At 40.6% G+C, this 24,356-nt stretch overlaps 1 protein-coding gene across 2 annotated transcripts in view; it reads right to left on the bottom strand.

Moving 5' to 3' along the window:
- Positions 1–24,033, bottom strand: part of SUCLG1 (succinate-CoA ligase GDP/ADP-forming subunit alpha) — a 36,040-nt gene extending 12,007 nt beyond the window's left edge. Inside the window, exons 1-5 of one of the 2 annotated variants that reach the window (XM_065890725.1) lie at positions 23,856–24,033; positions 13,573–13,676; positions 8,503–8,619; positions 4,568–4,780; positions 4,373–4,430 (exon numbers count right to left, since the gene is read on the bottom strand). In XM_065890725.1, the coding sequence (XP_065746797.1) occupies positions 4,373–4,430; positions 4,568–4,780; positions 8,503–8,619; positions 13,573–13,676; positions 23,856–23,952 (589 nt within the window). In that variant the 5' untranslated portion in view covers positions 23,953–24,033. Of the gene's footprint in view, positions 1–4,372; positions 4,431–4,567; positions 4,781–8,502; positions 8,620–13,572; positions 13,684–23,698; positions 23,822–23,855 lie in introns of those variants that run through there. The other variant, XM_065890726.1, reaches the window with a different exon arrangement.
- Positions 24,034–24,356: the final 323 nt, after the last annotated feature.

Raw genomic sequence — 24,356 nt, 5'->3', positions numbered from 1 at the left:
AATCACAAAGAGGATAAATCCAAAGAAATTCCCACCAAAACTCCTAATAAACTTCAGAAAACCAACGACAAAAAAAAAAATCTTGAAAGCAGCAAGAGAAAAATAACACCTTACCTAAACAGGAAAAACAACTCAAATGACATCAGCTTTCTCATCAGAACCCATGGAAGCAAGAAGTGGAACAACATTTTTTAAGTGCTAAAAGAACTGTCAACCCTAAATCCTATACCCAGTGAAATTATCCTTTAGGGATGAAGGGGAAATAAAGACATTCTCAGATGACGGAAAAATAAATAATCTGTCACCAACAGTTCCATCATAAAAGAATGGATAATGGAAGTTCTCTAAAAAGAAGGTAAATGATACCAAGAAGGAAGAACACAGCAATAAGCAAAACATGGATAGATAGAAAGACTTTCTCTTGAGTGTCCTAAAAGGAAGAAATAAAACTGTCCCTATTTGTAGATAACATGTTTGCCTACAAAGAAAATGCTAAGGAATCTACCAAGAAAACTCATTAGATTACAGCAACGTTGCAAGATACAAGATAAACAAAAATCAATTGTATTTCTATACATTAGCCACGAGCACATGGACACCAAAATTAAAATACAATAAAATTTACAATTGCTTTCTTAAAAAAAAGAAATACTTAGGTGTAAATCTAACAAAACATATACAGAACTTATATGCTAAAAACTACAAAATGCTTGTGAAAGAAATCAAAGACAATCTAAATAAGTGAAAATATACTGCATTCATGGATTGGAATAGTCAACACGTCTATTCCCCCCAGATTGACATAAAGATTTAACACAATTCCCATCAAAATCCCAGCAAGAGTTTCTGTAGAGACAAGATCATCTTAAAAATTATATGAAGTAAAGGAACTAGAAGAACTAAATAATTTAAAAAAGAATAAAGTGCAAGGAAGCGATCTACCTAAAATTTCAGGACTTATCACTTAGCTATAGTATCAAGATTGTGTGGTACTGGTGAAATCCAGAAATAGACCAACACAAATATGCCAACTGTTTTCCTGACAAAAATGCAAAAGCAACTCAATGGAAGAAAGATGATCTTTTCAATAAATGGTGCTGAAGCAACCGAACACAAGTAGATGGAAAAGAACTTCGATCTACATCTCACACCTAGAAAAATTAACTGAAATTGGATGATGGGATTTAAATGTAAAACTACAAAACTTTCAGGAAAAAGAAAGGTATTTAAGGCTAGGCAAAGACTTATTAGACTTGAGGTCCAAAGCATACTTCACAGGAGAAAAAAATTAGTAAGTTAGACTTCATCAAAATGAAAAACTCTTGCTCTCTGAAAGATCCTGTTAAGAGCATGAAAACACAGCTACAGAGCGGGAGAAAGTATTTGTAAGCCACATATCCAACAACGTACTAGTATCTAGAATATATAAAGAACTCTCAAAACTCAACAGTAAAAAAACAAATAACTCAATTAGACCATGGGCAAAAAAACATGAAGAAAACACTTCACTGAAGAAGATATACAGATGACGGACAAGCACCTGAAAAGACGTTCAATATCATTAGCCATCAGGGGAATGTAAATTAAAACGATTACAATGAGATATCACTGTACACTTATCAGAATGGCTAACATAAAAAACTGTGATACTACCAATGCTGGCAAGGATGCAGAAAAACCGGATCACACATACGTTGGTGACGGAAATGTAAAATGGATAACAATTTGGCAATTTCTTAAAAAACATGCAACTATCATCCAACCTAGCAACTGCCCTCCTGGGCATTCATCCCAAAGAAACGAAGACTTGGATTATATAAAAACGAGTACACAAATGTTTATAGCAGCCTTACTTGTAACAGCCCCAAACTGGAAACAATCCCAATATCTTTCAACAGATGAATCATTAAACACACTACGGCACATTCGTACCCTGGAATACTACTCAGTAATAAAAATGAATGAACTACTGACACAGCAATCTGGTGAATCTCCAGAGAATTGTACCGAGTGTAAACAGCCAATCCCAAAACGCTACATACTACATGATATTATTTATACAGCACTCCTGAAATTTAAAATTTTAGAAATGGAGAATTATTAGTTTCCAAGGATTAAGAAGGGAGTGGGAGTAGGAGGGAAGTGGGTGTATCTATAAAAGGGCAAGATGAGGGATCCCTGTAGTGATGGAAAAATTCTTTATGTCTGTATCAATGTCAATATACTAGATGTGACATTGCATTATAGTTTTGCAAGATGTTACCATTGGGGGACACTGGATAAAGAGTACACAGAAATCTGTCTGTATTATTTCTTACAATTACATGTGAATTTACAATTATCTGAATATAAAAAGTTTAATTAAAATAAAATTTTTAAAAAGGATGTAGAAGTCAAGTATGTCACGTGGTTGAGAGCAAAAACACGTCTAACGTAAGTGAAAAAAATACTGTATAGTTAAATATCAGTTTGGAATTCAATCTCTCTTCAATAACATTCAATTAGCTGTTATACAGTTTCATTAGCTATCATTAACACAAATTAGAAAGCCACTATACTATTGTACTGCTGTCATATTACATTACGTCCCATTCAGAAATACCCAAGGGACTGAAAAATCCTTCCTTTCCCCAAACTCTTAGCTTAAGGACTAGAAGTCAATGAGGCTTCCGAGAACATTAGTACTAGTATCAAAATAGGAATAGTTAGTACAAAAAATCATCTTTTCTCCTTCACCTCCTTGAAAATCTTGTAGTGTCATATATTTTCTTTTAGGTGAATTTTTTTCTAAATCCTCTGAATTAAAGGCAGTCTCCCAGAGGACTTCCTCATCAATGTGCTATGGCCATCTGGAGAACCAAGGTCTAAAGGACTTCCCTGAACTTTTCTTACTTGTTTTTGAGGTTCACGGGCACCTTAGAAAGCAGGGTGGTGATCAGAAAGGCAACTCAGTACAGGGCACACCTTATTCCATGCTCACCTAAGTCTACAGTAGTAGCCATTCTAAGCAGACTGCAGAGTGTAAACAGTATTCAAATATGTGCAAAAGCATCAGTGGCTATGTGGATCAGGCCCCGACTAGAAATCAGATGGCCTATGGAACTCCCTGCATCCTCCCTCGTAAGAGAACTTGGTAAGTTCTCGACTGGCAGCAGGGCTGACAGCTCTAAGAGCCATTAGTAATAAAGAAAAATCATGACCTTTAACCCAGTCCTGTAAACTACACAACTGACATTTACTGACTATATTTAACTATTCTTACTTAGTATTTACAGTCACGGTTTATAGATAAAGTACTGTAAACTCTATTATGGTGGAGAAACAGTATAGCTTAGTGAGAGTTAGGTGTGAAGAGTCTAAAAACCGCCATAATGGGCTAATTCTGAAACGTTAATTTGGTTATTTCCTTGAGGAACTAAACAAGTAGCAGTACAATTTTCCCAAAACATTTTGAGAAAGCCCATAATATCCACTGAGGCAAAGTAATTCTGACAGGACACAGAAAGACTAACAATAAAAGTATTCACAGCATGTATATCTGGACAAAGAACTTAAGAGCCTGAATATTTACAGAACCCCCCATAATCAACAATTATATAAAAATTATATAAAAAAGACTACCCAATAAAAAATAATGTGTAAAACACTTGAATAAGTAATTCACAACAGAAGATTTATAAATGGCCAATAAGGACATGACATCATTAGTCATGGGGGAAACTCAAAACCATAATGAGACATCATTTTACTCCCGGTAGAATGGCTAAAATTACAGACTAACAGTACTAAATGTCTGTGAAGATGTGGAATGACTGGAACATTCATACACCGAGGGTGAGAGTAAAGAACGCACAGTCACTTTACAGAACTATTTGGCAACTTCTTAAAAAGTTGAACGTGCTTTGACTCTATGACTTAGCAATTCCATTCGTAGGCATTTAACCCAAGAGAAATACCCACAAAAAGACCTGTACACAAAAGTTCACCTTAACCTTATTCATAACGAATCAAACCTGAAAACAACAGAAACGTTTGTCAGTGGGAGAATGGACAAATTGTGGTATTCAATAAAATATTACTTACCGATAAAATAAACTATTGATACACGCAAACACATGGAAGAATCCAGTGTGCTGAGCAGGAAAAGAATCTTTAAAAAAACCCCAAAAACATCTTCACTGATTCTAGAGAATTAGTGTTTCTCAAGCATCATTCAGGACATAGAATCAATTTACTATAAAACTTCCCTGGTAAATTCTCTTAAAGTTGAATTAATTAAAATGAATTTGATTTGCAGAGTCAAATTCTCTTTGTGAGTTTTGAGCTCAGGGCAAGGAATTTTGTTTTTAATCTATAAGAAATATATACTCACCAATTCTTCCTTTCTTGTGAATATGGCCAGGCATGATGCCAATTTTGCATTCTCCAGGCTGAAGGAAAGGAATTCATGGTTTCAGAAAAGCGAAAAAAAAAAATTGTAACTTCCTAGGTCATACACACAAATATACTTGGACTGATTCAAAGCTAGTTTGCCTTCAGCGGGCTTATTTTTGTTCTGTACACTCACATTGATGACTCCAGGGCAGTTTGGCCCAATCAGCCTGGTCTTTTCCTGGCGCAGCAGCTTGTGCTTGACCCGCACCATGTCCTGCTGTGGGATACCTTCAGTGATGCACACGACCAACGACACTTCCGCCTCGATAGCTTCATTAATGGCAGCAGCAGCAAAAGGAGGAGGAACATAAATGACAGACGCTGTTGCTCCGGTCTGTTCTTTGGCCTGAAACATTAACCACAAAGCACTTTATTATTGGTTAAGTCAGAAACATTGTAAAAGAAATTCAATACCATGATTTTAATGATGTCTTGGGGTCAGGAAAGGACACCACCAGGAGACATCGGATGTCTTCATTCTTCCCATTAACAAGTTCACTTTGCTGTCAGAAAAGAGCAGAGTAAGCACGGCCTCCTTTCTGCCCCCTTGGGACACCCTTCTGCACTGAAAGTTTCTGTGACCTCCCATTCCCTCAGGAGACAGCATGTCAGTACACCTGCAAGCACTGCCTGATTTGCATCTGTGTCCCCTCATTCCTGGGCCATGTTTATTTCTGTTGTTCTACAAGGCACTTACCACCTATTCAGTACCAAAGACCCTGCACCTCCCCAGGAGAAAAGGACTAGTGAGTCCCAAGCTCCAGAACCCAGCTCTCAACCATCTGTTTAAAAATACATCCAACTTAATAAATAATATCAAGAGGCAGCAAAACGAAGTGGTTTTTTTCCTAGCTGTCAATTTTTACTCTAAATGCATGCTGATTAGAAATAAACTAAAATACACATGCATAAATGGCCACGGAATAAGAATGGGTCAAATAAGGTTAGAGTTTACTCTACATCACCCCTCACGATGCAAAGCACTGAAAGACCATCAATTTGACCACGGTTCTCTCTCAGTGGTTTTTACATACTCTCTACATGTATCAATACACATGTAGCTTTCTACCCACCTCCACGTGTGGCCATGTCTCTTCTCCTGAAAGGAAGCTCCTTGAAGACAGAGACTGTCAGTGATCTCTGGCTCTCCAAGAGTGGCAGCATCTATTCCGTGAGAGGCCCTGAGAGATACTCTGTACAGGCCTCAGATAACGCTTCACCACAACCCTGCATGCTTAGCATCCCCAGCTACAAATCAAGATGCTGAGGCCAAGAAATATTAAATAACCTGCACAAGGTCACACAGCTAGGAAGTGGTAAAGGCAAGATTCAACAAGGCAAAAGTATATCTGATTCCAAAGCGTCAGCTCTTTTCAGCTACAGCAGGCTGCCTCCCTATAAATGTCAAAATGTAACTTAACCAAGATGTAAATCAAAACTTTTTAGAAGGCTGTGCCATGGGATTCATAATGGATACAAAAACCAAGTTACGGAACATACAGGTACAACTAGAAGGGACAGAAGTAAAAGACGGTGTCTTTGAGAATCATCCCCAAATGACTCCCCAGGTTCCCAGCAACTTAGGGGCTTTCTCTACGGCATCCCGAATAAAAGGACGTATCTTGGGCTTCCCTGGTGGCTCAGTGGTTGAGAGTCCGCCTGCAATGCAGAGGACTCGGGTTCGTGCCCCGGTCCGGGAGGATCCCGCATGCCGCGGAGAGGCTGGGCCCGTGAGCCATGGCTGCTGAGCCTGCGCATCCGGGGCAAAAAAAAAAAAAAAAAGACGTATCTTGACAGTGACAGAAGAACAAGTCAAAGGCTGCTGACTTGCCAGGGGTTAAAAATAATTCAAAACAATGTTTTTAAAAACTATGTTCAAGATGATAACAGAGAAGTGGGAACCAAAGGAAAAGAGCTAGGTTGGAACCAAGTGTAAGAATTTTATGGAAAATATCAATATATCCCATGGGTTCCTACCGCTTAAGGCTACAAACATTTTCAGCAGCTGGACTGTGACAACAGGGTCTGTGCTGGCAAATAATACTGCATGAAAGGTGTCCGTCCTAGTCACTCAGAAAGCTCTTTGGAAGAGCAGAATGGGTGAGAGACAGTATCTGTCAAAGAACTTACATGATATTCCAAATGTCATATCTATTTGTATCAAAATTAATAATAAACGAATTGCTTAGCAATGAAAACTGTTTTCAAAAGAAAGCAAAAATGGCTCATGACAAAAGAAATCTGCCTAGAGAGATTTTGTCTAAAAATGCAAATCAAAAAAAAAAAAAACCGAAATGATGATTCTACAGAATATATGACTTTACTCTTTAAAATACAATACACTCAAAACACACATACACGTATACAGTACACCCTATTTTCAAGTTTAAAGTAAAGTGAAAATTCCAAATTTGAATATTTCTTTTTTTCTACATTTTAGGATTAAGAATACAAATTAACTTCAATTAGAAGTTAGTATTCCAGGGCCTTTCCTGGTGGCTCAGTGGTTGAGAGTCCGCCTGCCGATGCAGGGGACACGAGTTCGTGCCCCGGTCCGGGAAGATCCCACGTGCCGCAGAGCGACTGGGCCCGTGAGCCATGGACGCTGAGCCCGCGCGTCCGGAGCCTGTGCTCCGCAACGGGAGAGGCCACAACAGTGAGAGGCCCGTGTACCGCAAAAAAAAAAAAAGAAGTTAGTATTCCATAAAGAGAGTACATCTATAAATGTGTACTGTAAAAAGTGCAATTCTTTAAAACATGCCTTAGAAGTATGTTTATAAAGAGGAGAGGTACAGTTTTTAACATCAATACATCAATCGCAAGTACTAAGTTTATTTCCTTGATTTTTTAAATTAAACAGCCAAGAATTTGTACTATGGTTTCTTTTATAATACTACTAGTTTTGTATATATTCATTTAAGTGTAGAAAGAGAGTGAAAGAATACACATTGAGCTTAAATTAGCTCTCTATAAAAGCAAAATCTGAGAAATGGAAAACACTATATAAAACTTAACTTTACATACTTTTATGTCATCTGAATTTTTACAATAAGCAATTAGCTTTGTAGCGAAGAATTAAAGTTTACTTTAAATTCATTTTAAAAAGTATTAAGAAATCAGCAAATTGGGGAAGAGACTAGAACTCTGTGATTTGTCCATCAGACTCCACAGCTAGGTTTCTCCACACAGGAATACCACATACTACTTACTTACTCTGAGCCAGGCTAAGTCTGCCACTTATCAGCCATGACACTATGTGCAGGACCCTCAACCTCTCTGCTCTGTCAGCAGCTGGACTGTGACAACAGGGTCTGTGCTGGCAAATAATACTGCATGAAAGGTATCCATCCTACTCACTCAGAAAGCTCTTTGTAAGAGCATCCTTGTCTTTAAAATGGGGATGATAACAGCACCTACCTCGGGCTTGTGGTTCGGCCTGAATGAGGCCATGAATATGAAGCACCTGGCACAGTGCCTGGCAAAGCACCCACTCGAAGTATTAGGGTAGGGGGTGGATGCTGACATGTGCACTTCTAACACCCCAGAAGAAGAAATGGTAAGGAAGGAAAATAAGCCAAACAGAAGCCAAGCCACAGCACTTCTTCCCTAAAGAGCTGATATATACCTACAGACAAAAATGACCCGGGGGGCTTCCCTGGTGGCGCTGTGGTTGAGAGTCCGCCTGCCGGTGCAGGGGATGTGGGTTCGTGCCCCGGTCCGGGAAGATCCCACATGCCACGGAGCGGCTGGGCCCGTGAGCCATGGCCGCTGAGCCTGTGCGTCCAGAGCCTGTGCTCCACGGCGGGAGAAGCCACAACGGTGAGAGGCCCGCGTACCGCAAAAAAAATAAATAAATAAAAATGACCCAGGCTGTGGAGAAAACACCCTGAGCCTACCTGACTAAAGTGAACACACTGGTTTTTACCACAATTCAAATTTCTCTAGGTTACTGGAATTTTAAAAAGCAACTGACTCTCCCCAAAGGGGCACAATTAAGATCTTAAACCAAGGTGTACTAGCTCTTCCCCTGCTTTTCTTTTCTTGCCAAGCTCAGGTGCCATTAGTTACCTCCTTCACAGTACTGAAGACCGGTAAGCCCAGATGCGTCTCGCCTCCTTTTCCTGGAGTGGTTCCTCCAACTAATTTGGTGCCGTATTCCAATGCCTGCTGACTATGAAAGGTGCCCTGAGGGGAAAACGTGAAAGACTAATGAGAAAAGGCAGGCTGGGAAGCCTAAAGGCAATCTTCAGCAACTTGGAAAAGAAAAACAGATAGGTTAAGTATTTCCCAGCAAACAGCTGTAACACATATCCAAGCATTCTCATCACCTTACTGAACACAGCTTTCACCCTTGAAGCAAAGCGGGCCTCTGCGGGGCCAAAATAACTGTTTTTTTTAAGGGGGGGGGCAGTCTCTTTTCCCTCTGTTTTCAAATTTGGCTGATGATCAGAACCCCCCTGGTGTTTACCTGAAAAGAACACCTCTTTTTCACTGTTCCTCGACCCCTGGTGTCCTCACATCCCTCTTCTACTCAGTGTAAAATCCATGGCCAGTCACTACAGTCACACACCACCTTGGCTCTCTCTCACTTCAATTTACACATCTGGCAAAATCACAATCTTGGTTAAATCCAATTCTCCACCTACTCTGAGACTGCACATGTGCCACTGAACAGTAGCTGGAGGAAAAATAAAATAAAACCTTGCTAACTGGTCTCACTTTAAATTAACGATCCCAAACCTTAAGTGAGCCTTTAACGCTGCCCAGCCAGCATCCTGGATGTCCCTATCCATTTACTCTCCCACCTCCACCTCGGCACTACTGATACTCTGGACACACTGATTCCCTGTTATGAGAGGCTGTCCTGTGATTTGTACAATGTTTACCTCTACTCAGTAGATGCCAGTACAATGCCCTCCTCCCTACCGCAATCAGCTGTGATGACCAAAAACACCTCCAGGGATTGAAAGATTCTTTTTCACTAAGCTTCTGGCACTCCGCCTCCCTGTTTTTCCTCTTCTCTTTCTTCCCCTTCCTAGACTTCTCTTTTTCATTTAAATGTGTGCCCTTGGTGAGTTCACCCCTTACCATGGCAATAAATATCATCCATATGGTGACCTCTCCCAAACACACAGACACACACACCTCCCACATACCTAGCCGAGACCTTTGCCTTGAACTCCATGCTCACATTGCCAACTGCCTACCTGACATCTCCACTTGGAGAACCAGTAGGCATCCCAAACTTAATGTGCCCAAAACCGAGTTCCTGATCACTCCCCTCCATGGTTTACCCCATCACAATTAATGAGAACTCCACTCCTAACAGATGTTCAGACCAAAACTACTGAAGTCATTCTTGATTCCTCTCTTTCTCTTGTATCTCAAATCAGGATACATTAGTAAATCTTACTGCCCTGCCTTCAGAACGTAACTGACAACATCTCACCCCTTCTACTGCTACCGTCTTGGTCTAAGTCAGCATCAACTCTTGACAGTACTGCCCTTGCTCCCTTTCAACCTATTCTCAACACGGCAGCCAGACTGATCCTGTTACATGTCACTTCTCTGATCAAACTCTGCAATAGTTTTCCATCTCATTCACAGCAAAAGCCAAAGCAAAAGCATCACAACGGCCACCAAGTCAGTATTCAAGCTGCCTCCTCACATCAGAACCCCTCAACTGCCCGACCTCGCTTCACCCACTGTTCTCCCATCACTCATTCTACTCCAGTCATGCCGGCCTTGGGGCTGCCACACACAGCAGGCACGTTCCCCCCTCCTGGCCTCACTGTCCCCTCTGGCTGGAACACCCTTCCCCTAGACATCCACTTGACTCACCCCCAAAGCTGCTTTAGAACTTGACTCAGAGGTCAGGCTTCCCCTGAGCATCCACCACAACTGCCACCACAACCCCACACACATACAGACACCTCCTTCCTCTGGTTTAGTTTTTCCACGGCACTTATACTTTCTAACGTACCACATAATTTACTCATTGATTTTGTTTCTCTCCCCTGCCACTCCATGAAGGCAATGATTTCTATCTACTTTGTTCACTGAGAGATGGCACCTAAAGCAACACATTCCATACAGTAGGCACTCAATAAGTAGTTGTTGAAAACTGAGTGGATCTATGCGGTCATTCTACAGGAACCAGAAAATGATGACTCAACTACTCAAGTTCTATTTCTTAATTCAACGTCTTCATTTTTCAAAACAGGAAACTTAGTCCCAAGCGTGTTAACTGACTTATCTTAAGTCAGTGATGGAGTTTTGGAAAGGACCTCAGACCAGTGCTCTTTCTTTAGAGAAATGCCATTCAAAGTGTCATCTGTATATGCTAACGGTCTACAGTGAGACAAACACAAAACGAAAAAAGAATGACAAAAATAATAAAGAAAAATCTAATAAAGAAAACAAAAATAAGTGAGAATGTTTGCAGACTTTTATAGCAATATAATATTGCTATGACTTTTACAGTATTTTGTAAAAAATATTCATCTGCATTAGATTGGTGATAAAACAAAGACACACCCAAACTGGTCTTTCATTCCAGATAGTTAGAGAAGCACTACCCCAGACTATCACACTGTTACATAAATTCCAATGGACAAATTTTTAGTCCTAGTGTAGTGCTAAACAGGGATAACATTTCCCGTTAATAAGCTTCTTTCCCGTAATTTTCCCATTATCACCATCCAGTGCAGAGTTAAGAATAGTAATAGTTTTTAGCAGCTCATAACAGCCAGTTCAAGAAATACCACCCACTGGAAATCTGCATTTTGGGGATTTGCTCTGAAATACAAATATTCCTCACTCATATGTGGACAATGTGGAACAATGTGTACACTGAAAAAAGAAGAACTAATGAGACAAAATGCAGATTCTCTACAGAGATAGCCTCTAAATTTCAGACCTCATTGTTACCTCTATAAACAGAAACTTAAAACCAACAAATCTTAAGGCTCCCAATTACTCTTAAAGAAAAGTGAATAAGAAACAGTGTATTTGCCAGTAACCCAGAGACTCTGAAACCAACCTTGGATTTCAATATTTAGGCAAATCATCATCTAATTTATGAATCAGAGACAGTTCCAAATAGTGCTTATAGCATGGACAATGGTTCTTAAAAAAAAGGTCAGAGGTTAAAATGTTGTAGGATTGTATAAAGCTTAGTAAACAGAAAAACAAAATCATACATAGTAAACTTATGTGGAGAATTTGGGTTAATCAAACATTGGATTATATGCTAATAAAATTAACATCTATCCAAAAAGGGACTAAATATGATTTTAATTGGCAGAGGAATGATAAAAGGTACTTCATAATCTTAGATGAGCATCAACTTTCTTTAGAATGTATATATGTGGAAATGATATTCATAAAACATACGGCTATCAGAATAAGTAAACCAATTTTACCTATGAACAAAATTTCAACGTTTGGGATGTTTCTTTTTTCGTTGACAGTGGGTTGTTTTTTTTAAGACAGTAGAGGAATGGGAGAAAAAGAAGAAAGGTCCACTGCAATTCACATTTTTGTGCCCAGTTATTTCAAAACAAAAGTCAGAAAGCAAAAGGACATTTCACATGAACAACCTTCTAATCTAATTCATTTTTTAAAAAAGAACTACAAAATTTTAAAGCAATTCCTAAGTACTTTAAAAACAAAAGTTATAGAATTCTGGATATTTAGGTACCATCCTCTAGATCAGGGGTTAGTAAAGGATGGTCTGAAGGACTTGACTTGCCACTGGTTTCGTGAATTAAGTCTTACTGGCATACCCATTCACTGACATATTACCTATGGCTGCTTTTGCTGTTCCAATACTACCAAGTAGCTGTGACAGAGACTGCATGGCCTATTAAGCCTAAAATGCTTACAATCTTGTCTTTACAGAATACGCTTGCCAACTCTTGCTCTAGATCACCAAAATCCTGCAGAATGGACGTGATAATTCTTTTAATCATAGAAAAATCATTAACTTTTAAATTACACAAAAATCATTAATCGCTTTTATTTTGCCATATCTCCTTTAATAATGAAGGAAGGGATACTTGGGGTTAAGGCTGATGGCTATCTTCTAATTGATTTGGTAGTATTCCCTCGTTTAAAACAAAAAAATCTGTGCATCCACTATGGTGAAACCATAAATGTGTACAAATGTTTTAAAGGGCAACTTAGCAATAGCTGTTAAAATTTTAAATACACAGAACCTTTGACACCCATTTTTACTTTCAGGAATCAATTTAATGACATATATGTATGATATATATTATATACTGTATAATTTGTTTATATGTGTGTGTGTGTATACACACACACACACACACACAGAGAGAGAATGAAAGAGAGAGTGTTCTGTAGAACAAACTTTGTAGAATGCCCATTATATAAGTGTACATATGTTTGTATGAGCAAGAAAAATATCTGGAAGGATACATGTCAACTTGTTATCAGAAGGAATTCCAGAGCAGCAGAATGGTAGGCAGGAAGGAAAGGAGATTCTTATGTTGCGTTTTTTTGTGGAATCACGTCACAGCTATATTTAAACTTACATAAGTTCTATGATGTAGGCAGAGGATAGGGAGAGAGAATGAATATAAACGAAATACTTCAGGCTATTTTGCCCGCTATTCCCCTGAAGACCATTTGCCCAGAGAGTACAAGACGGGAAAAATCAATGTACTACTTCCTCTGCCCATCACAGTTCCCATGAGCCTCTCTGGGTTTGAGCATTTCCCCACACTGATCTGTGCTTAGCTGAGAATTTTTTTTGTACAAGGCCTAAACACAAGCCATCTGCCTTACCTAGTGCTTAATTAAAGAAACAGTGATCTGTTCCAATGTTGGAGAAAAGCCAGTTGTGTTATACTTGCTGAAAGAAAATATGTGGGTTTCCAACATAATACTGTACTCCTAGGGAGGGATTTTCACGGTAACATTAAATACAATTTTCATCTTAGAGGCTGACTATAGCACCTAACCCCCTCCTGAGATACAACTCCACTGCTGTACTGTATACTCTTGTGCTACAAACTGTATTATAACTTTTGTGACTTTAAAACAATAGAAAATAATTCAATGTTTTTGTATCTCTAATATACATCTTTTAAAAAGTCTTGAAACACCTACCTGCTTACCAGTGAAACCCTGGCAAATAACCTTCGTATCTTTATCAACATAGAGATGCTTCCTGGAAGCTGTATAGGAGCAATGCCGAATTCCATTCTGTTGCACTGAAAAGTAAAGAAAATATGACACATTATAATTTTTCCAAACTTTTGGACTATGAATTTAACTTGGTGACAAAAAAAAAACAAAAAAAACAAAAAAAAACGGGCTTCCCTGGTGGCGCAGTGGTTGAGAGTCCGCCTGCCGATGCAGGGAACAAGGGTTCGTGCCCCGGTCCGGCAAGATCCCACATGCCGCGGAGCGGCTGGGCCCGTGAGCCATGGCCGCTGAGCCTGCGCTCCACAACGGGAGAGGCCACAGCAGTGAGAGGCCCACGTACCGGGAAAAAAAAAAAAAAAAATTCTCTAATTCAGGAGATATCTTGTGATAACGGCAACTTTAAGTGTCATTTTTAAAATAAGATGTATTAAATACAAAAACTGATTAAAGAAACAAACAAGAAAAGACACTGTACTATTCTCCAGAATCCCCTCTTTACTGAGAACCACAATTTTGTTGCTTTTTCTGAACTGAGGAAGAAAAGGTTACGTTTATAAGTTTTATTCCTCAGAAAGAAACCAGGGGCTCACGTAAACAGCTCAAATTAAATCCGGGAACTAAAAACTAGGCATCACTCTTGCTAATAATGTTTACTAAACAGCCACATGCTTTCCCCACTTGACCCGACATTTTTAAGCCCAACATCAATAAGCAAAAGACGAGCTAAGAGGCAAACTTTGTCAGAATTACTAAGAACTACTTTGCAACTCATTCCCCAGTAATAATATTAACATTACGTGTTAAGTCATAGAATAAAACTTATCTGAAGTATAATCCAAAATTACTTAATTTGGTCTCTTCTGATGTAAGTCTCAAGACCTCACATATAAAGGAAGTAGGGAAAATAAAATAAATAGGAAGAGTAGATGAGGGAGAAACATGTAAAAAATATCTAAGTTACTGTCAGCAAACTACCTCAGTGGAAACTGAGAAATCTTCAGTAGCTCCTAAAGCCAGCTCCCCATATTTCAAACATCAGTAGAAAGTAGAGCACAGATGATTTACGTGGGCTACCTTCTAAACCCCCATTAGAACCCCAACCTGCTGTCTCTGTGGTCCATTCCTGGCCCTTTCAAAGTGCCGGCATCTATCACTAAGGTAGCCCATGAAAGCTAGGCCCAGAAAAGAATACCTCATCATAAATTTGTCCAGGGTCCACTCAGTGCTTTTTCTCCTGAATCACTGCTCATATCCTCCTAAATCCTCAGATCTCAGATTCTGTAACTGATCTGCTTCTGGCCCTTTGAACATCCCTTGATTCAACTTCAACTCATGTACTGACCTCAGCTTCCAACAACTTTGAATTCTGTAGTCCCCTGTACCTCTAAGGAAGAGACAGGGCCGGAATCTGCCCTGACCAACCAGGAGAGAAGTATTCTGTGTGCACACAGATCAGATGCATTCTTGGCCTAGACTATGCTGAACAAGGGACCCTGAGGGGGCACTGAGGGTCAAGTCCTGGCCTAGGGTACGCAGCTAAGCACCTTAACCTGGGCCAGTGAACACTACGACAGGAATTGTGGCCTGAGAGCCCACCCTAGCCGGGGCTTGCCCTTGGTTCCCAGTTCTCCCAGCTGGAGACACAGAACCACGATACCTATGGAAGAGCTTTACTCCCCTCTGCTATTCTTGGCAGGACTTGCCCAACAGTCCCTCCCACTCCTGGAATATTCAGTAAATAGTCCATCTATCAGGAGTTTCCAGACAGGAAAGGTACAAGATATGATTACAACAGCAAATAAGATCAGGACATCTGGAGCCCATACTTGATAAAAGGAAATACTTGCTTTTTGAAGGTAAAGTTTAGTCCTCCACAAGTACTCTTACACTCTACCTTAACAAAGGAGACATCAGACAGTTCAAGTCTCCTTCCATGGGGCAGAAGTGGCCCTGTCACCCTGAGAAAGCACAGGTCTGTCTACATTCATAAAGCATGGTCTCAATACCCGAACAACTCCTATCACTACCTTCTCCTATTCCTTCCCCTACTCCAGACCTCCTGGATCAACTCTATGGAGCTCAAGACTTCACAGCACCAGAACTCTGGTGCTCATAAAAACTACATCCACCAAGTATGATGAAGAGCAGCTCACCTACCAGACAGCCTTGTGGCCCTTTGTCAACTTGTGCAATGACCCTGCCATTCTACAGCATCTAGTGAAATGGATCTTGGGAGATTTATCATGCATATGTGTGTGCGTGTGCTCTTCCCATCTACTGTATGAGCCCATACCTAGGCTTCAGATAAGCTAGAATAGACTATCATCACCTCTGAGCCAACCACAAAATACATGTTCAAAGATAAGGAAATGAAATTCCTGACCACATTCTGTCCCAATAAGAAACCTGTACAATGCCAGACAAGGTAACACTGGTACTGAAATGAGGGGATGCTAGAATCAAGCACTTACGAAACCCAGAGAAAAACCTGAGGCACCCAGCAAGCCACGGTGCTCCATAATCACCATAAATGCCTTTTTAATTCCAGACACTGGAAGATGAATCTGCCCGATCTATGGCCCTTTACCCCATGCACACTCTCCCAGTTGCCATGGCTGTGAGGATGACCCCAGACACCTGCCACTCCATGCCACCATGACACAGGTAACAACTGGTGGCCCTATTTAAGGTAATACTGTTATCAAATCAATGATAAGTCTTACCATTGGTGACATCAGAGAATCAAGGAAATTCTTTCTCTTTTGCCATTTGTTTCCATTCAGACAGAAATAATGCAAAATATGTTTATACTCCAAGTAAAACTCACCAAATTTTAAGTCACTTATGTCATTTTCCTTATTCTTCCCCACCACAGACAATCCAAGCCCAGAATCACAGGTTGGAGGCTCCCCAGCGAAAGCAGCCTCTCCTCATCTCCACCTCTGCACCGCTTCACCTTCCCTCCCACAATCCCACCACTCTCTAATCTAGCAAACTACCAGCTGTTATAAATATTAAATCTGTCAGACTGGTCATTTTCTTTCCCTGTTTGATTTCTTCTCCATCCAAATTATCAATCAAATGCCTTAATTTAAAAAAACAAAAAAAACAAAAAGCCTATTCTACCTCTGCTGAAGAATGTAAAGAGGTTTAAGTACAAACCTTCAATTGTCCGTCCACTGCTTAAAGAAGCCCAATCATATTTTGGTTTTAAACACAAACCTGATCTCTATGACAAAACCACCAAATAACTACAGTAAGCAATTTCCTAAAAAAAACCTTGAACACAGGACATACGTTAGTGGCCAAACCATCTTATAAATATGTCTCACCTTTCAGAGTCAATGTACTCAATCTCCTGAGAATTTCTCTTGCATTAATTCATATAAGTTCACATTTAAATAAAACATTGCACAGTGAGGAATCTTTAAATCTTCACATCACATTCATGACTTGTGAATATAATGGGGGGTTTGTAGGGGATCTGAGATTAAGAAGAATGGAAACTGTGAACACTTTCATGTGGTATCTAGTCATAAGCACCACACCTGCCCACCGAAGAGTGCACACATTCTGTTACACTCTTTACTGCGTTATTTCTAAGTAAAATTATTTCAGGCTAAGTTTTCTTTCAAGATTAAGTCTCATTTAAATACTTTCAGAACTTCTAACTATAAATTCCATGAGTGTAACGACCATGTCTTGTACACCTTGGTGCCTCCCATGGCATACGGTACAGTGCCTTACGGAGTACGTGCACAGGAAATGCTTGACTGAATTTCAGGACAAGAGATAGGATCTATGAGAAGAAACACATATAAATATCAGAAGTTCCATCTCTTTCTGTGTGAACTGGAAAAATGTCCCTCCTGAACTCCCATTACCAGGAAAGAGGGGAACAAAACCTACGTCTATTTTTGTACATGCAGAGATTATTGGTTTCCCAAAAATTCATACAAAGAGTCCAGCCCTAAATGCTACTAGCAATCCTCAAAGCTGTATCAATGTAGTACAAATTCCATGCTAAGCTTTTTTTTTTTTTTAACAAATGAAATCCAGGACGCAGTAATGTAATACGAATGGACTATTTCACTACAGAAGAAAAGAACCTAAAGCAAAACACAGCATATAGTCACAGGTAAAGGCAGTGACAGACCAGGAGAGTGGTTTCACAACACGTAACAGGCAAGGAGGACAACCTTAGCAACCTGAGCAACACCAGGGGCCAACAGGATGGAGGGCACCAAAGCCGAACAGGAAAATGGACAAAGGCCATAAACAAGAAACACAGTTGGTGACAGATAAATGGTAAATCGACATATGATGTGATATCTGACTTCACTAATATTAAGAAAATGAGTATTGTTAATTAAACATTAGGGCAGCAGAGAGGCCTGAAGTCGGCCACCAGGCAGAATTTCCCAGTGGTGAAGGCCTTGGGCCATCTCCAGAGAATGTGGGTAGAGTCGCTTTCTCTTCAGGTTCTTAGAAATAAGCTAGCCTAACCTCGGGACTGCATCCCAAGCAGCTGAAAGCATAGCCCAGGAACCAGATAGGCCTGGGCTTGAGTTTACAGGGCAGGTCTTGTGATCTCCCTTGGCCTTAGTCTTCCCTTCAGTAAGTGGAATAACAGCTGCTCACGAGGAGGCTGTGATGTTGATATGAGATGACACCTGTCAATTGAGTAACAAAGGGTCTGGTACACTCCCTAAACTGGGTTCACATCCTACCTAAGCACAAAAGTCAATCATTTCCTAAAAAGAGAGAATATATAATTCATATTTTAAAATCACATAAGTCCAATCAGAAGTGTTTTATGTCTCATGCATATCCTATACATGTTTATATATAAATATACTAATCCATGTCTACATATAACATATAGTAGGTACACATATATTAGTAAATTTTTACCATCTAAAACATTTTTAAAGATGCATCCTCATTGTAAAAACGGGGATAATAATATTGTGTACCTCACAGGCAATATGAGAATTAGATGAGTTAATAATATATAGAGCATGCAGAATAACAATTAGCTATTTCACTATTAGCTATTTATTACTGACATAGAATGAAAAGACCAAACTGCTTTGAGATGTTCACTGTGCCAGGATGTCTGCCAGACACAAGGAAGGGGTTCAGGGGTAAATAAGATGGACTGAGGACCATGTGAAGCTTCCTGCCCTGTAAGACAACTAAACATTAAACAAAGAAACACAAAACCACAAAAGTGCCCACTGTAATAAAGGCTGTGAAGTAAAGGGACTGAGTAAGCTGAGAGAGAAATTTGTATCAGTCAGCCACATGCAGAGTCCTCTCCCCTGCAGAGAGCAACCACATCATTTACAAGATGGCTGCAGGGTGGATGCAAGCTGTGGCCAAAAAGCACCTGCCCAGATGGGACTCAAACCACAGATGGCATTCTGTGACCAGTACTGTGCTCCTAACCAGTAACCCGAGACTGTTGATGAAAATACTCCTCCGACTCCCCTCTCAAACTATGTCCTTGTTACTCATTTATTCCTGCATGTGTTCCTGATTTTAACAAATGTATACTTATTAATCATATGTAGTATGCATATATAATCTGCAGGCTATTGGGATCCCTACCTACAGGACCTTAAAGTATAGCAGAGTAGCTCAGCAGCCGCTAACTTCCAAACCCCAAACAATCCACCGTTCAGATGCGAAATTATATATTTACTTACAAATGAAGTGTAACTGGCTCTAAGTACCATATTTCATCAAATCTAAAACACCACTGATTTTAAGAAGCACTATTAAGCACCAGTATGAAAAAAAATGCTGCCAATTTACTGTAAGATACCATCAATTATAAGATACATCCCAATTTTAGAAATGTTATAATGTACAAAAATGTGGGTCTATGGCAACAAAATGCCTGTCCTTTGGTGAAATGAGATTCTTCCCCTATACTTAGAGAAATTATTTTTAACATCCTCAATTAAGCTTTTATGGAAAAACAAGTTTGAGGTCAGAAAATCAAGTCACTTTCTCATGGCTACATTGATACATTTAGATTGAGGCCATTTTGTACTTCTGGAATAAAGATTTGGTTCTTGGATGCAATGACAAGAGACACTAGGTATCAGAAACATCACTACTGAGGGTCCCCTTTTCCAAGCTACACTTCTAAATGTCTTCCGGATTCCAAAAACAGTCTTACACAACTTGGCAAACACATGGAAAAGGCAGGTGACACCTTTGAGCGGAGTAGTAACCTTCTCAACGAACCAGTGAGGTTGCCAAAGAAAAAGAAAAATCAGAGCTTCAAAAAAAGAAGGCTCAGGGCTTCCCTGGTGGCGCAGTGGTTGAGAGTCCACCTGCCGACGCAGGGGACACGGGTTTGTGCCCCGGTCCGGGAGGATCTCACATGCCTTGGAGCCGCTGAGCCTGAGCGTCTGGAGCCTGTGCTCTGCAACGAGAGAGGCCACAACAGTGGGAGGCCCGTGTACCGCAAAAAAAAAAAAAAAAAAAAAAGAAGGCTCAGAGTATCACCCAGCATGTATTTAGTAGAAAGGACACTGCAGAGTCAGAAGACCAGAGCTCTAGTACCCATTCTGATATTGCCTAGGAAACTTTTGGGGCTTATTTTTGCCAAACAAAGGTATGGGACCTTTTGCCACTTTTGCCAAACAAAGGTATGGGACCAATTGGCATGCAAGGTTCACTTTTTGGCATCAAAACACCGTAATTCTGAAGTTCAAAAATACTGGCTCTTGGGCTTCCCTGGTGGCGCAGTGGTTGAGAGTCTGCCTGCCGATGCAGGAGACATGGGTTCGTGCCCCGGTTCGGTAAGATCCCACATGCCGCTGAGCGGCTAGGCCCGTTAGCCATGGCCGCTGAGCCTGCGCGTCCGGAGCCTGTGCTCCGCAACGGGAGAGGCCACAACAGTGAGAGGCCCGCGTACCGCAAAAAAAAAAAAAAATACTGGCTCTTGAATAGACATTTTTCCAAAGAATACATACAGATGGCCAACAGGTACATGAAGAGGTGCTCAACATCACTAATCATCAGGGAAACACAAATCAAAACCACACTGAGATTTCACTTCACACCTGTTAGAATGGCTATTATCAAAAAGACAAGAAATAATAAGTGTTGGTGAGGATATGGAGAAAGGAAACCCTTGTGCGCCTTTAGTAGGAATGTTATTGGTGCAGTCACTATGGAAAACAGTACTGAGGTTCCTCAAAATACTAAAAATAAAACTGTCATACGATCCAGCAATTCCACTTCCAAGTATTTATCTGAAGGAAATGAAAACCCTAACTTGAAAAGAAGCCCCACGTTCATTGCAGCACTATTTACAATAGCCAAGATATGGAAACAACCTAAGTGTCCATCAATAGAAGAATGGATGAAGAAAACGTGGTATATTTATTAATATGCACACACAGACACACAATATGGAACATTATTCAGCCATAAAAAGAGAAAATCTTGCCATTTGTGACAACACACATAGACCTTGGGGGCATTACCCAAAGTAAAATAAGTCAGGCAGAGAAAGACAAATACTGTATGATCTCACTTATATGTGGAATCTAAAAAAAAAAAAAAAAAAGAAAGAAAGAAAAACAGAAACCTGAGCTCACATGTAAAGAAAACAGATTGGTGGTGCCAGAGTTGAGGGGGAGGGGACAAGTGGCTAAAGGGGGTCAAAAGGTACAAACTTCCACTTATAAGTCATAAGGACGTAATGTACAGCATGGTGACTATAGTTAATAATACTATATTGCACGTTTGAAAGTAGCTAAAAGAGAGCAGATCTTAAAAGTTCTCATCACAAGAAATAAAAATGTATAATTATGTATGGTGATAGACATCACAATAGACAGAGAGATATTAAAATATATACAAATATCAAAATATTAGGTTGTACACCTAAAACTAATATAATGTTTTACATCAATTATACCTCAATAAAAATAAAAAATACTAGCTCTTGTTCCCTATTTATTCTCAAAGATCCAACTTACAGGAACTACTGGCTTATGTTTAAAGCAACTTTGCACTACCTCATACTTCTTGAAAAGTTTCACCATTTCAGTTTCAAAGGTGCTTATAAAATCCTTAAGCTTTCTCATGGAAGAAATCTTTAGTTTTCATTTTTTTTCCTCTCCCCACTTCAACTGGGTTCTTTCTCTTTTTTCCTAAGAACTGTTTTTTTTTTGGCTCAGTAATTTCTATTGATAAATATTCTAAGCTGCCCCCAACAGGTCTCTGGAAGGCATCTACAAGTGTTTGGGGTTTTTTCCTAACTCAAATCAACATTGCAACACTCAAAACCTTCAGCACAAAATGTACCAACAATTAAAACTTAAGAGAATAAAGGGGACAAAACTCCCTAGCAACTCTAGTTCAATTACTAACCTCAGAGCCTAAATAATTTGTGACTGCCTTTAAAAGAAGTTTGCAATGTGATACTGTTGTGGCTGCGGTTTTTCTAGTGTGAGTGGAAATGGGCTTAGAAATGTGGCATGGGAAAAAGATGTGGGAGATTAAAGGTTTTTAAACATTAACCCTAGAGTTTGTAACCTCTCTAATATAAGAGACACCTTGGTTTAGATCTCAGACCTCTCAAACCATTAGTGACGGAGTAATCACATGACTGGGATAATTCAAGGCCACTCCAGCAAGAGAAGCTAAACTAGATAACCTCTTAAGCCCTCAGGATCCTGAGAGTCTAGGAATAAAGAAGTTCCAGCTATGTGAGAACAGGACTGTTAAGTATCGCTAAGGGTGGATTCAAGATCCTGATCTTTTAAACACTCTTTCTTCTCTAGACTCTGCTCCTAAGACAGCAAAGGATTTTTCAGAAATTCAGACAAGCAAGACCCCAGAAGAAAAAGACATGGGTATAACAAATCCCTTTTCTCCTTCTGCCTACAACATACTAAATTATCCTTTAAATTATATAATAAAAATCTCCAGAAAACTTTCCCAAATAAACCCAACTTCTTCCTACTTGCTAAGGTTTGTCCTCAAGTGATCTGGTAACTAAGTGTAGCTACAGAGTGTACAGTCATCATCGTACACTTTTAAAATGTAATCTTCTCAAGAAATGAACTAAGTCTCATCCAATATTCAGTAGCAGCAGTAGAATTAGAAGCAAAGCAGAAGAAAGGGAGAGAGAAGAAAACTAACTTCAGTTGAGTGTCTATCACATTCCAGGTGCTTTATATAAATTGTTTCACTTATTCTGCATGGCGAACCCAGATCATACTGTACTTCATCATTTCTAGGATGCACATTTGTTTCATTTTTTTAAACATTTCTTAAATCTGGATGCAACTGATAACCAATGGTGTGTCACAATTTTAATTAGCAATCATTTCCCACTTTTAGTGGTAGACCAAACAGCAGTGCATCTTACAAGTGATGGTGTCTCAGATTCATTAAAATATTGTAATGTTTTCAAGGTATGTGAAACAGAAATTGAGAAATAGATTTAGAAACATCCCCCAGAGTTATTACATAGACTGTACAGGACTAGCCAGACTTCAAACCCTGATGTGGCTGGTTCCAAAGTCTTTTCCTACACAACCTACCTAACAAACACAGAGACTTTGAACACAGCAAGAATTTTCAGCAGTCAGCATTACTAGCAACCTTGGGTGTTAAGTTTTCAGGAACTGAAGAATTCACACCGCCTGATGGAGACATATCAAATAAGTTGGTTAAGGTCCCAGCCAACCCTAAGCTTCTAGGAGTTTTCTGGGCTGTGCACCCTTCTGGAGATTCACCCTACAGTCTACAGAAAAGACAACTGTAAGTGTACGACAGTCCTGTTCAAGGCTCGGCCTCATCCTCCAATTTCCTACTGATATCCTCCCCCCACCTCTCAACCCACTCACCCTCCCAGCTTAGTTCATCCTGGACCACCTCACCTCTCACGCCCCAAAAGAGCCTGTCTAGATGCCGCCCCCATCCCGCCGCCACTCATCACCGTGGGATCAAAGGTGTGCACCCGGATCTGCAGGACTCCAGACCCGAATCCTGGTTCAACCACTCAAGGTCCCTGCCCGCCAGCTGCCTAAGCCAGGCCCCCGCCCCACATAACCAGCAAAGCTCCCTCCATCCCAGAGGGTCCCCGACTTGGGACCCCCGCCGAGGTCCGGCCCCGGAGGGCCCAGCCGCGTCCTAGACTAGGATGCCAGGCCCGGGGGGCCGGGAACTCGCGGAGGCTTAGAGGAGAGAGCCCCGGCCGGACTCACGGAGGAAAGCGCGGGACAGGAGGCGGGCGGCGGCGAGGCCGCTGCTGCCAGAAGTCATGGTCGCAGCAGCAGGGGTAGCAGCTAGCGCTGCGGTCATCCACCAATGACACTCCCAGGCCCCCTGGAAACCCGACAGGAGCCGAGGCGCGAGGAGGAAGTGGGTAGCCAGAGCGTTCGCCGGAATGAATGTCCCTCCGCAGAGGTGTCTTCACCCAACACTGGTTCTCGCCAGGTGGAGGAGAAAAAGGGCATCTTAACGAAGAAGTAGACAATAGCTCGTCTCTTCCCCGGAAACGTGGGTTTGCAACATTAATAACAACGGCAGCTCAAGGGAAACCCCACTGAGGCCGGCCGGCGCGGGGTATTGTGGGAAATGTAGTTCGATGGCCTCAATTTGTTAGTTTAAACGGGGGTCTGCGGGAAGGGAATAGAAGGAGAAAAAGGAGAGTCAAACCCAGGGGATGCGGTGTCAAAAGGAGTGAGGAAACAGTGAGGCGAGGT

The sequence above is a fragment of the Phocoena phocoena genome, chromosome 14 (genome assembly GCF_963924675.1).
Source record: "Phocoena phocoena chromosome 14, mPhoPho1.1, whole genome shotgun sequence".
Classification (NCBI taxonomy): Eukaryota; Metazoa; Chordata; class Mammalia; order Artiodactyla; family Phocoenidae; genus Phocoena; species Phocoena phocoena.
This window is presented reverse-complemented; position numbering and strand designations above follow the sequence as displayed.